Source organism: Amblyomma maculatum, chromosome 2 (genome assembly GCF_055883805.1).
Source record: "Amblyomma maculatum isolate TAMU_Amacu chromosome 2, ASM5588380v1, whole genome shotgun sequence".
Lineage (NCBI taxonomy): Eukaryota > Metazoa > Arthropoda > Arachnida > Ixodida > Ixodidae > Amblyomma > Amblyomma maculatum.
Genome location: NC_139345.1, coordinates 42,511,768 through 42,525,838, shown reverse-complemented (window position 1 = coordinate 42,525,838; position 14,071 = coordinate 42,511,768). Strand labels below are relative to the sequence as shown.

The 14,071-nt window shown below is 48.8% G+C and overlaps 1 protein-coding gene across 1 annotated transcript; it reads right to left on the bottom strand.

Annotated features, from left to right (window-relative positions):
* Positions 1-3,351: 3,351 nt before the first annotated feature.
* ND-B8 (NADH dehydrogenase (ubiquinone) B8 subunit) lies at positions 3,352-4,963 on the bottom strand. Its single transcript, XM_084594020.1, has 3 exons — positions 4,810-4,963; positions 4,290-4,396; positions 3,352-3,576 (listed from the first exon to the last, which is right to left on the bottom strand). The coding sequence occupies exons 1-3, from the start codon at positions 4,902-4,904 to the stop codon at positions 3,485-3,487; spliced, it is 294 nt and encodes a 97-aa protein (XP_084450146.1). The 5' UTR covers positions 4,905-4,963; the 3' UTR covers positions 3,352-3,484.
* Positions 4,964-14,071: the final 9,108 nt, after the last annotated feature.

Below are 14,071 nucleotides of genomic sequence, written 5' to 3'. Positions count from 1 at the left end.
TTAACTGGTGTCGATTGAGATCAGTGGCACTGAAAATGATCCTTCTGTCACAAGACTCATGGAGTTTACCTGGTGGCAGCAGTGGAGAGAAAGGTGCCACCAGAGTGAGAAAACATGGGAAAACGTAACTCACCTTAAGGGTATGACGGAATATCGTCCCTACGGGTGCTTAGGGGGCCCCTGGTACACACTTTTGCAGACATGGACATGCTTGTTGTCATCACATACCTACTGTTTTTTAACCGTGTCGAATGAACATGCCTCAATGCCGTAGAAGTAGTGTGTCCAGCCTTCGACCTAAATGTCAGAAGTTCAATTCGACCCCTTGGCCACAGACTTATTTCGTTTAGCAACTTCACTATGTGCAACGTCATGACCCCTCTCGATTAGTCAGGATTTTGTTCACAATGCCGATAAAGGAGAGTTTTTTTTGAAATAGGACCTTTAATGCTACTGCGTTAAAATGTGCTGCAAGGTATACCTGTTTTGTTGCGTTTAGTTCAATGGCACATAAGCAACTACCGTCATCTGCACAAGGTACGCAGTTATCCTAGCCTCCACCAGTGATCTTCGATTTGGCGAATTTACCCTTATTCAAGGAATTTGAGGTGTAAATTTTGGAAAAAGGGGAGTTTTTCTAAAGTTTCAGCAAATTGTAAGAAGGGAAAATGTTAGTTTTTCCAAACTGACAGAAGTTTTCAAGCTGCTGCAGGAAAAAAAGGTCTCATGGAATTTTGGGTGTAATGAAGACGCTCGACTATTGTTTAAACTCTTCGGAGTAGAATGCTAAACATTTTTTTGGCAAAGCACTTTAATGTGTAGTGCTGTGCCCAGCCACAGAAGGATTCATACCTGCAACCCGTGTAGCAAAGTACCATTCCACGAAACATAAAACCCACTCATGTCCTGTCAGTGGCTCAGATCATAGTGTGCCAAAATAGGAAGTATGGTAGAGAAGCGACAGCAGCAGGCACATTTGTGCCTGGAGAAGATAGGTTAGAGTGACGAACGTAGAATTATAATGCGTTTTAAGAAACTAGGATTTCACATAATCACACATTACACAGACCAGAGCTTCCTTTACTTCAAGCAGCTTAGGTCATACGTCAAGCTGCACCAGCATTTCTTTAACACAGCAGGTATTGCAAGGACATTGGGGCTACTGCAGACGTTTCTGTAACTGTATGCACAGCCTTTTGTCAAAAGGTCACAGGCCACTGGGTTTACTTTTTGGTTATGCACTGTGGCCTATACAACATTGTCACTGCTCTAAATTTCTCATTTTCAGAGGTTACTTTTATCCTTACCTGTCAGAAGCATAATGTGTTGGGTATGTTACAGGATACCCTTCAGGAATTGGCAGCAAACATAGTGGCCCATGTCTCTAGGATGCAAAATAAGCACTTCAGAAAAGAAGAGGTACAGTTGGAAGCAAAATGAAATGGAACAAAGTTCGAACATTCATTTATATATTTCTCAGTAATTGTGTTCTTTGTTTTTCCCTCTGGTGTATGATATTTAGAATTCACTCTCAAATTTAGTGGAGAAGGCAACACACAAAAAAAGTGCAATTTTGTGCAAAAATTTTGTTCCCGCTCATATTATTCACAAATTTATATATTAGTTTGTACATGCTCTTGCCATTGTAGTACATAATACATTCCTCAACAAATTGATGGTAAATTTCACAAAGGCGACAAATGCGAAACAACCATTTAAGAAGACATTTAAGAACAACCTGGCTGCTTTCAAGGGTCTAACAACCCGTGCAGTAGGTCTGGTTCAAACATTTCTACTTTTAGCAGCACTACCCGCAACTCTGCATTTTAAGCTGACTTCCTCTTGCTACCATCATTTTAACAGGATTTTCACCATGTTTCCATGCCTGCTTATGCTAAGATGTCTTTCCTGTCAACGTGCAAGACTTCTGGTTTGGTTCAGTTTATAGGGTTTAACATCTCTGAGTGACTCGAGCTATGAGGGATGCCATAGTGGAGGGCTCCGGGAATTTCAGCCACCTAAGGATCCTTAATGTATACTGGTAATGCACAGTACATGGGTACGTTGCTACTCGCCTCCATCAAAAAGCAGATGCTGCGGCCTCCTGGGATTCAATCCCACTACTTTGGGTTCAGCAGTCAAGTGCTACAACTATACCAGACCTTTATAATTCGGCAGAATCTAAAGCATAGTACTAAAATTTTACACTTTATGCCATGCTTTTAAAAACAGCTGGACGATAAACCTAATGGTATCACAGCTATACCAGGATGTATAACATGCAGTTTTTGATGAATGGAATTGCCCTAGCATGTGGATATTTTCCTTCATCAAAATTAAAATATAATTGCTTGTCTTTATGTTCTCAAGATTTATTTAAAAGGTTTGTATTGGAGCTTACTACACAATTACTAAATGATTATGTATATATGCCGACTACAGATGAGCAAGGTGGGATTACACGGCATGTTTAATTCAGAGCAGCACTCTCTATAGATGGCCAAGTGCTTGTGTGAACACAATGCAATGAACAATTATAGTGAAGACTGATGTGCTATGGCCTCATGGCTGTCAAAACACACCGTTATAAAACAGTAATGCAGTGTTTTATAGTTACTTTGACATTTTATCTTCTTTCCTTTTGGGCTGTTTATTATGTGCCAAGATCTTGGTATAAGTTTTCCTGTTTTCTTCTTGCCCAGGTTAAACCATATGCTGTTATGGTTAGGTAGCACAGACCAAATACTATAGTCTGCTTTCCACATTGTGCCACAAAAGTCCACTAACTACAGCTTGTTTTCAATGACTTCTTGTATTGTGATGTGCACAGTGATCTACGTATGGGCACTTTGAAAAGTAAATGGAAGGCAATATGGCCAAAAAGTTTCATTTTGTCACCCTAATTGCATGCATCCTTAAAAAGATAAATGTGGCCTAATTCTGAATATGCTAATCTTAGTGTAACAATCAGTCCTGGCCATTACATTTTGGCTTCAAACAAATTTTATTTGACAGCGGTGCCAGCTGCTTACTTTTGATAGGACCTCTGCCTATACACCATTCAAGGGTTGTGAAAATTGTTTTAAAGGCCATATCTCACAGATTACCTGGAAGAATGCCAAAAACTTGCAATGCTCAAGTACACTCTTTTGGTTGTGCCCAGTGTATATCTTTTTAGTATCAATGCTTATCACCTCAAATCGATCTCAGCATAATGGTGATGGTGGTGGTGTCGGCAACCAGAAAATTAAACGTCGGTATCAACACACATATTCATTAGTGATGTGGATCGGATTACTCTTTAAATGCAACTAGACATTGAAGCGATGCATTGTGATCACTGCAAACACATCGAAAAGTTCACCCTGACATGCTTTTATTTTCAGCGAATAAAGCCGTTCTCTTGGGCAATGTTTCTGAAGCTAGTTGCCATGGCATGTCAACAAACAAAAAGCAACCTAAGCTTCTATGATTGATGAGCTGCTCAAATGGCCTTCTGTGCTATCTGTTCTATAGTAGCCATAACTTGGTCAGCAGATAGCCCGGAGAGTGAAGCATGACTCTCTTTCCCAAATGCTGAAAGAAAAACAAACACAAGTTAAAATTGCATGCCAAGAATGCTGCAGGCTGTAGTAACAAAGATGAATGCAGCATTGCATATAGTGTACAAGGCTCGCTTTTGACGCTGTTTCAATCCATGTGCATGTGTAAGCAGAGGAGTATGGTTATCGTTGTCACAAAAGGATCAAGATGTGATCAGAATATAACGAATAAAAGAAAAACCGAAGCAGTAAAATCAACACAGACAAGGGAAGCTTAAATGTACATCGAAGTTGAGACTTTCATTGGGCGAAGGTCGCTCAAGGTCTTAAGTTTTGTACATCACTCTAGTGTTTATTTTTTCTTCAGCTTACCATATCGGTCGTAAACTCTGGGTTTTACCCCGCTGCATTCTCGTATCAGGATAGGCAGTACTGGGTTGCTGTTTTTAACTAGTGCCGAGAATGGTACAGGCCTTTATAATTGCAGCATTGCATATAGTGTACAAGGCTCGCTTTTGACGCTGGTTCAATTCATGTGCATGTGTAAGCAGAGGAGAATGATTATCGTAGTCAGAAAAAGGATCAAGACGTGTAAGAATATAATGAATAAAAGAAAAACTGAAGCAGTAAAATGAACACAGACGAGGGAAGCTTAAATGTATCACGAAGCCGCGACGCATTCATTGGGCGAAGGTCGCTCAAGGTCTAAGTAGTGTATATTCTCTAATGTTTTTTTCTTCCGCTTACCATATCTGGCGTAAACTCTGGGTTGTACCCCGCTGCATTCCCGTATCAGGATAGGCAGTGCTGGGTTGCTGTTTTTAACGCCGCGGTAGTTCTTCGTTATAAACTCCCTGCACACAAAGCATCAATCGGAACTGAATAGACTACAATGAGATAGTAAAAAGGACTGGCGGTGACCGCAATCTTCAAAAGTATGGGAAGTTACCCTGTTCCGACAGGTGCCAGCAGGAATTAGAGTTAAAATAATCGATTAACTAGAGCAGTTTTCTCGATCGCATGCCCTTGTTTCTGTCATAGTACTCTGTCACGTCGAACCATAGCGAACTCGACAACTCCTGAATATACACGCCGTAAATAAATGCTATTTAAGTGCATTACACCTGAAGAGGACCAATAATAAAGGAAAGAACATATCACCCAAACGCGAACAGATCACAGAGAGGTACAGCGTGTTTAGTTGACCGGTCAAACTACATCAAGCAGTCATTATTGCACGAGATGCTACACAAAGAAGAAGTATTACCTAACGCCAGCACTATCGGGTGACTTCTGGCAGAGGTGCAACCGCAATTCTTTTAGGTGACTACCAAATTTTGCAGCAACTCGAGCGCCTGCCATTTTCGCACACCTGTCTGGATTGGATTGGATTGCATATGAAAGAATCTCGGTTCTCTTTAAGCCAGTTTTGATCCATTAGTGATGGTAGCGGAAAGTTATAGTTTAGTGATGGTAAACCTAATTTAAAATAATATTCAAGGCATGTGAAACGCTGCAGAGCACCGCACATATGTGGCGCCACATTTAAAAGGCTTGTTAAAGGTAAGCTGAAACGTTTTTCGCAAAAAATGAGTTCTGTGCGGCATTTTACAGTTTTTGTCCGCTGAATAAAACGATCACACTTAAAAATGGCAGAAATGAACGCAAATGGCAGTTTTTACAAGAAAACGACCACCAGCGGAATGAATGAATGAATGAAAACTTTAATACCACCAGCGGGTCTGCCGGTCCGCCGGTCCGCCCTCCAAGCAAACGATGACGTCATGCTTGGTATGCCAGGCGTGCGTGTTCATTCAGGTCACTTGAAAGCTCGATTAAAATGTTATTGATTATTCGAACAATATAAAGCTGCTTGAACACTTACTGTACGCGTTCGAGCAATCAGAAATTCCCAAAAAAAAGACGACTTTATGAAAGACCAGTGACCAGTGCTTGAAGTCTGGCTCCATTGGAGGGGGGGGGGGGGGGTTCTCTATTGATTCTGATTTATTCATGGGAAGGGAAAGGCGCGGTAACTGTCTCACTTGATTTCTGTGGACACCGCAACCGCGCCGTAAGGGAAGGGAGGAAGATGGGAGTGAAAGTGGAAAGAGAGAAAGAGGAGCCGTAGTGGAGGGCTACGGAGTAATTTCGACCACCTGGGGATCTTTAACGTGCGCTGACATCGCACAGCACAAGACGCCTCTTTGTTTCGCCTCCATCGAAACGCAGCAGCCGAGGTCGGGTTCGAACCCGGGTACTCCGGCACAGTAGTCGGGCGTCTTACCACTGCACCACTCCGGCGGGCTACTGATTCCGGCACAGGTGGAAATGGAAATAGAGGGAGAGAGAAAAAGCAGATGGTGGCCTGCTTTGTGCATCGTTTGATACAAATGGGAGAAATTATTTTCCTCCATCATGGGCCATAGAAGGCATGTTAATAGTTATTGTTGCCAAAACAACAGAGAAATGTTCTAACAACCAATCACAGGATTAAAATATGATAGCTTGCTTCGTATTCATGCAGTCCATATATCTTCGTGTGCGGGGGGTGCCAGTCCCAGACCCCTCTTAAGTACTATTGGGGGATTTGAGACCCCCCTAGACCCCCCTGACTTTAAGTCCTGCGAAAGAAGCTGTCGAGTACGTGAGTACGCGAGTCGGAAATCGGCCCAAACGGAGAGGTCCTGAAAATTTAGAAAGTTACGCGATGCAAACCCTCGGGCTTTTGAGGAGGGTCGCCACTAAAGGAAGAGGTCTCAAGGAGTGAAATTTACTAAAACTAATCAGTTACGCCACGCCCTACCTGGACATCAAGGCCGGCGAAAAGGAGAAATTAGACTACCTGATCCGAAGATGCGTTAAGAAGGCGTTAAGACTGCCTATGGGTACTTCGAGCTAACGAATGCTCGAACTCGGGGTGCATAACACGCGGGCAGAAGTGGCGGAGGCAGTGCGAGTCACCCAATTAAAGAGACTAAGCACGACCGAGACGCGAAGGGTAATCCTTGTAAAAGTAGGCCTTAGCCTAAACAGAGGAGTTCAAAAAAAAAGTCACAATTAGTAGGGAAAGCAGGAACGCCTTGGTAGTCCCCCCCCCCCCTTTTTTTTAAAAAAAAACATGCATCCAGAATTTAATGTCGAAAGAAGGGCCAAGCGAGCCGAAGCTCTAGAGCGACGGTTCAAGAACATGGGAGCGAAGGAAGTAGTCTACGTTGATGCGGCAAGTGGCAGAATATGGCGCGGCAGTAGCTTCGGTAGTCGATGGCCGAGGGGCGCTGGTATCCGCGGCAGCTATCAGAGGCCGCAACGTAGAGACTGCGGAGGAAGTTGCGATAGCGCTAGCTTGTGTAGGAACGGAAGTCAGGTTGATAATCAGCGACAGCAAAACTGCCATTCAAAATTTTGGAAAGGAGAGGATATCGCCGGAGGCGACCAAAATCCTCACCCAAAGAATGATGAATAAGAAAATTCTGTTAATTTGGACAGCCGTCGTGCCCCCCCCCCCCCTCCCAACACTGGGCATACGACGAGCGTCTGTAAAATTACGGGGAAATCATCGACCATTATAAATTGGGACGTAGACTGGTACCCTCGCCAGATGTTAGCCTATATAACAGAGAAGCTGTCACGTGGAGGCGGCTACAAACTAATACGTTCATGAACCCGGTCTGGGCGTTTCACGCGCTACCAGACCTTAGGGCCAATTATCTGTGCAACCACTGTGGGGCGAGAGGGACCCTCGACCACATAATTTAGGAATGCCCACATTCTCCAGGGATAGGACAAAATATTACAAGTAGAGTAGCCTGGGATACCCTGCTGCGAAGCGCGGACCCTGCGATCCAGCACCGCACAGTCCATCTGGCGGAAGAGGCCGCAACAAGCCAAGAGCTACCTGCCAGTCTCTAATCCGTGGGCGCACGACTCCCCGTCTTCCCCGGAATGACACTCCGAGCTCAGAACGCGTGCGAACGTACCTCGCATGGGATCCGTATTTTTCAGGGCGTGGATTTCATATTTCGCCTCGCATACTCACCCATTTTTGCGAGCAAGCCCGTGAAGGTGTAAGGATTCACCTGACACCTTATTTGCCTTCATCCGACCAACCGCCGGTTGACTAGGACCTCATCTTCGACCCGCCACGAAGCAGCCGAGCTAAGCCTAACGCTCGGCGTGGCACCGCTTTGTCCGCAGGGCAGAGCTGCGTCTCACGCCACCCCTGCGGCCGCTGAGCCATCGCCGCAGCTGCTGTAGCCTCAAAGACGTCGACATGGAGAACCAAGTCGACGGTACGCCCATCACTCCAGAAGAATTTGACGACGACCCCCGCTGGACCCGAATTGTTAAGGGCCAGCGTTCGGCCTACCCTAGAGGAGACGCTACTCCTCAAAGCGACCCCCTCAGGTCCGCCATAGCGCCCCCGCCATCACTGAAGACTCCCAGATTACGTCACCATGTCCCTCTACCTCGACTTCCACAAGAAGACTACAAGATCGTGTTCCGCCCCGGCGGCGGCCTCGACCTCCGCAGCACTACCAATGGGGCCCTCCTGACCTCACTTTGTGCCATCGCCAAAGTTGACTATGCCACCGCCCGTGCCAAGGATCGCGTACGTATCAACCCATACAACAACTCATTCACTGTTAGTTCACCCTCAGACCAACGCACCCGGTTATATGTCCAAACCTCTGAGCTGCGTCTCGCAACCAATTCGTACCCCCTGCGCTCTTACGTTGCCGCTCATGACAACGCTCTCCGCGGTGTAATCTACAACGCCGTGGACCAACAGAGCCAAGAGGAGATCATAGCAGAAATTCAAGCTAAGAACCCCAGCAATACCTACGCCATTGCCGATGCAAGACAGATGGGGCGTACGCGGTCCATCCTGATCACCTTCGTCGGCACAAAAGAACTACCCCGCACCGTGATATTCAACTGCGGCCTTTTTATCTGCCACCCTTTCCGCCGCAAGGCCGAAGCCTGCACCAATTGTTGGAGCTACGGCCATCGCTCCGACGTATGCACCCAGCCCAGATCCGGACGCTGCACTCGCTGCGGAGCCGTGCACGAGATTCGGGAGCCCCCCGACTGCACACCTAAATGCATCTTGTGCCAAGGCACACATGTCACGGGATCCCGCCCGTGTGGACTTCGCTACGCGCGGACCGGTCCCTCTCCAACCAACTCCAGCCTTAAGTCAACGTCATCCACCCCACCGCAATCAAAACCTTCCACCGAAGACTCCCGCCCATCTAGACCCAGCCAGCGGTCCAACTCCCGGACCCGCCAAGAACGCAGCCCCCGCCGCCGCTCCGTCTCTTTTCCGCCACTGCCGAGTCAAGACACCTCATCGACTTCTTCCCAGGTGAGCCGGCCTTTGCAGCCTCCCACCCCCGACCCCGAAAAAGAAGATCTCAAAGCTCAAGTCGCTGCCCAAAACAGGGAGATTACCCTGCTAAAACAACAGCTGCAGGCGTTGTTGGGGCACCCCCAACTCCCCAGCCCTTCTCCACAATGCCCCCACCACCTGTCACTCAAAAGCCCCAGCCGCCCCTACCCGCCCCCATGTCCATCTCCTCCAATGCTTCCTCCCGCGCCACCTCCCCTTCCCGCACCCCTCCACAAAAGAGGCGATCCACCAACCAGCCCACATCCATCCCGGAGGTGGAGGCCGTCATCCACCACACAGCCTCGTTTCTTGATGCCCATGAGCAACGCCTCATGGCCGCAATTTCTACGCTGCGTACCGACACGCAGAAATGGATGGAACAAATTAACGAACGCGTAGCCAGAATTGAGGCCCGCCAGAGTGCCCACGAAGCCGAACTTGCCCAGACGACCCTAATGGTGTCATCCCTCCTCCCCTCCTCCTCATCTCCCAATCTCCCTGCACCAGCAGGGGCACCCAGGCCTCGTGATGGCCAGACACCCCTCACGCCTTAATTTCTGGTAGTGGAACTGCCGTGGTTTCCGCGGAAAGCGGAACGCGCTGCAGCTCCACCTCCAGAACATCCCTCCCTCCGAGCTCCCCGCTTTAATCGCCCTCCAAGAAACTTTCTCCCCAGTTAAGCTGCGCGACTTCACTGCTTTCCATCCTTCTTCCTCATCCCCTCCGAACATTGCCACTCTGGTTCACCGCAACTACACGGTGATAGAGCATCCTCTCGACGTTCCAGAGTGCACGCACCTTTTCCTAGAACTCTTCCCCCGGCGGCGACATGATGCCAGTCTCTTTGTTCTTAATGTCTACAGCCCTCCTCGCACACCTTCAGCTCCTCTCCTCCTCCTTCTACGCAAAGCCCTTTCTCGCGCACATCGCAACGCGCTCCTCATTCTTGGGGATTTCAATGCACATCACGTCAGCCGGGGTTATCCCGGGAATAGTAGGAAAGGTCTCGCGCTGTGGACATTCATCCAGAACGAACAGTTATCCGTCCTTAATGATTTTTCTGACCCAACCCGCATCGGCTCCAGCGTCCAAAGCAACACTAATCCGGACCTTTCCATCTGCAAAAACGTCGTGGATGCAGCGTGGACGAACACCTGGGTCTTTCTCGGCAGCGACCACTATATCCTGCCCATCTCTTTCTCTCTTCCTAGCCTATCCTCCCGCCAGCGTCTGAGCCAGGTAGTCGATTGGGATCGGTTCCGCCACTCACGGCAACATGCCCCCACCTCCATCTCAGACCTTTCTCAATGGACTGCCACCTTGCTCAAAGATGTTTCATCCGCCACCTCTACCGTCCCTACCCCTCCTCACTCCGCCACGGCTGACAGCCGCCTCCTTCACCTATGGGAGGCGCATCATTCCCTGCACCGCCGCTGGCTTTCACAAAAACACAATCGCTCACTACGCCTCCGCCTTGCCCGCCTGGGTATGGAAATTGAGGAGCACTGCTCATACCTCACCAGGCAGCAGTGGGGCCAGACATGCGACCGCATGGCCGGTAACTTCGGGCTGAGGGATACGTGGGCGCTCCTACGTGCCCTCCTTGACCCGTCGCATGTCAAGGCCACGCAACGCAGGGATGTGACGCGCCTCCTGCAATCCTCACCGCTATCCGATTCCGATTTCCTTCTTGCACTCCGAGATCGCCATCTCTGCACTTCCCCTCCGTTCCCCCTCCCTTCTTACATCGGCACCATTAATTCTGCGCTTGACGCAGATATCACTTTGGGGGAGGTTTGTGCGGCGCTACATAAGCTCCGCACCACTTCCGCACCACTTCCGCACCAGGAGCACACCAAATTTCTAAAAAGGCCCTCCGTAACCTGGACACATCATCCATAGAGGCCATTACGGACCTCTTTAACAAACATTGGCACGAAGGCACCCTGCCTTCTGAGTGGACCCACGCTAAGGTGACCTTCATCCCCAAGCCCGGCAAACCCATAGACATTCAAAATCTCCGTCCTATTTCCCTCACCTCTTGTCTCGGTAAGCTCTTTGAGCACGTCGTTCTAGACCGCTTACAGAGCTTCCTCGAGGACAACCATCTCTTCCCCGATTCGATGTTCGGCTTTCGCCCATCCCTCTCTACACAGGATGTCATGCTCCAGCTCTCCGAAGAGGTCCTTCACCCTCTTCACGCCAAGCGCACTCGCGCGATCATGGCACTGGACTTGACAAAAGCATTTGATAATGTCTTCCATGCCGCCATCCTAGACGCCCTTTCTACCCTTAACGTAGGCTCCCGAATCCATAGTTACATCAAGGCTTTTCTTGCCCATCGCACGGCTGAGATCTCATTCGGCACCCTCTCCTCTCCTGCTTTCCCTCTTGGAAATCGAGGTACCCCCCAGGGTTCTGTTCTCTCTCCCCTTCTCTTCAACATCACCCTTTTTCCGATGGCACGTGCTCTAGCTAGCATTCCTAACCTCTCCCATGCTTTCTACGCTGATGATATCACCCTCTGGGTGACTACCGGCAATCTTGGTGAGATGGAAGCCGCTCTCCAGGCGGGCGCTAAAACGGTCGCCGATTACGCTCGCACGGTCGGGCTAGCTTGTTCCCCGTCCAAGTCGGAGCTCCTGCTTCTCCTGGCTCGAGGCATAGCTCCAACCTCATCTCCTAACCTTAACGTCACTATCGACGGACATCCCATCCCTTCTGTCTCTTGCATCCGTATTCTCGGTCTCTTTCTCCAATCCAATGGCAAACACACTACTGTCCTTTCCCGCCTTACTACCACCGTCCAGCAGACGGTACGGCTGATCCGACGGGTCGCTAACCGACACTACGGCATGCGCGAGCACGACCTCCGTCGTCTTGTTCAGCCCTTTGTGCTAAGCCGCCTTGTCTACTCCCTCCCCTACCTCTTTCTGTCTCGTACCGAGGAAGACAAGGTAAACTGTCTCATCCGCCAAACCTATAAGTCGGCTCTCGGGCTTCTTACTTCCACCCCCACTTCTCATCTACTGGCGATGGGCGTCCACAATACTCTTTCAGAACTTGTGGATGCCCATCGCGTGGCACAACTCGATCGTTTATCTCGCACCACCCCTGGCAGAGCCCTTCTTACTTCCCTTCGCTTGACCCCTGTCTCCCCTATCTCTGTCACCCATCCCTTGCCCAGCTCCCTCTTCTCCATGCTCACTGTCAAACCCCTTCCCAAGAACATGCACCCTGAGCATCATGCCGCTCGCCGATCTGCCCGCGCCTCCACCCTCTGGTGCCAGTACGGTACACGGTCTGACGCCGTGTATGTTGATGCGGCACCCTACCTCTCGCATCCCACCTATGCCCTGGCCACTGTCTCTAATACACGAGCCCCCCTCTCCGTCGCCACTATCCATGCTCTCACTTCCACTGCCGCAGAGGAAGCAGCCATCGCCCTCACCATTGCCAGCACACCAGCCCTTTTCATATTTAGCGACTCTAAGACCGCAGTCCGCAACTTTGCAAAGGGTAGAATCTCTTCCTCTGCGCTCAATATCCTTAAGCACTCCTCCCCCCTTCCCGATCTATCCAACTATTTTGGGTTCCGGCTCACGCGGGGCACCCTGGAAATGAGGCGGCAAATTCTATCGCTCGCGAAATGACCGACCGAGCTGGCCCCCTCCACCCCGGGATGGACACGCGTGACTCCCTCCTCACCTTCCATGACATCACCCTCCACTACCGCAACTCCCGATTATCCCTCCCTCCCCCTCACAAGTCCCTATCTAAAATCGAACAGAATACGTGGCGCCATTTACAGGCCCACACTTTCCTCTCCCCTGCACGCCTTGCCCTTATTCACCCCGGTGCCTTCTCGCCCCAATGCACGCTTTGCAGCTCTCCCCGAGCAGACTATGCTCACATTCTTTATACCTCTGTCACACGAGCAGATTTAATGTCATTCGAATCGAATGTCATTCGGTTTCTTTCGGTGCTACACGGTAAAATATAATGTCATTCGCAAATGGTAGCAATTACGATCAGCTACAAAAAATGCTGCACTTAAGGAGCATCAGTGCGCATAAAAGGCGTTTGAAATCACTGTGTAACATTTTAAAGCTGATCAAAACATATCTGTACGATAATTCAAGCGAAAAACATTACTTTTGGCTGTGCTGTAGTACTTTAGCCATAAAAATCCAAGCCAAGTATCGAGTCACCCAGAAATCCGAAATATGTAAACAAACAATATGGCTGAACACAGAGGAGCGCGGATACACCATAGAGTTTCTTACTCTTACCTAGAGGGAAAGCTGTGCTGCCGTCTATGGGCGTTTACATGGAGTTTCCAGACGGCCAGTTCAGCCACCATGGGCGCTCAAAGCATCATGGGCCGGTGAGCTACCGAGTGCAGAACTACAACTTTTGGCCAAAACTAATGCAAAGATAAACGTTGTTCTACCGTAAATAATGCCCTAAGATTGAATATTGTGACTATAAATTGTAAAGAGAGAGAGAAAGAGCATGTCAGTGTGATATTTATCCAATATAAGCGATGGCTCTTTCTCCTATTGGCTTAGTTTTGAGCAGCACAAATACCAATATTTCGCACTTAATAGGCAAACTTTGAAATAAAAAAACGTTATGAAAATATTTATGGTTGGGCAATCACTTAAGAAAGTTTTTAGTGGCATTTTGGAAAACAAAAACCATTTATTGGCGACGTCTGCTTTTGAGCCTTCGCTACTATGGCTTTCGCGGTCTATGTACGCACCTTCAAATGATGATGATGACGAAAAAGAAACATCGCAGTAACGCCACTCCACGTACCCGAGAAAAACCGACTGTCCCGCAACAAGTAGCACACCGGCCCATGATTCTTAGCGCGCCCATGGTGGCTGAAGTGCAGCGCCCTCAGCTTTCCCTCTAGTTAGTGTAAGGAACTCTATGGGATACACAGTGCGGAGACGCACGGAGACACGTAGAGCATGCAATTGGCGTCCAAACTGTGAGGCGCTCAGTCAAAACTTTACATAGTTCCGAGATAAACATACGGGGAGATGCGGTTACCAAGGAACACAGAGCCCAAAATGATCGTGAGTCGCTGCCATTACTGGACCACTGCTGTGACCGAGAGTAATGCCGT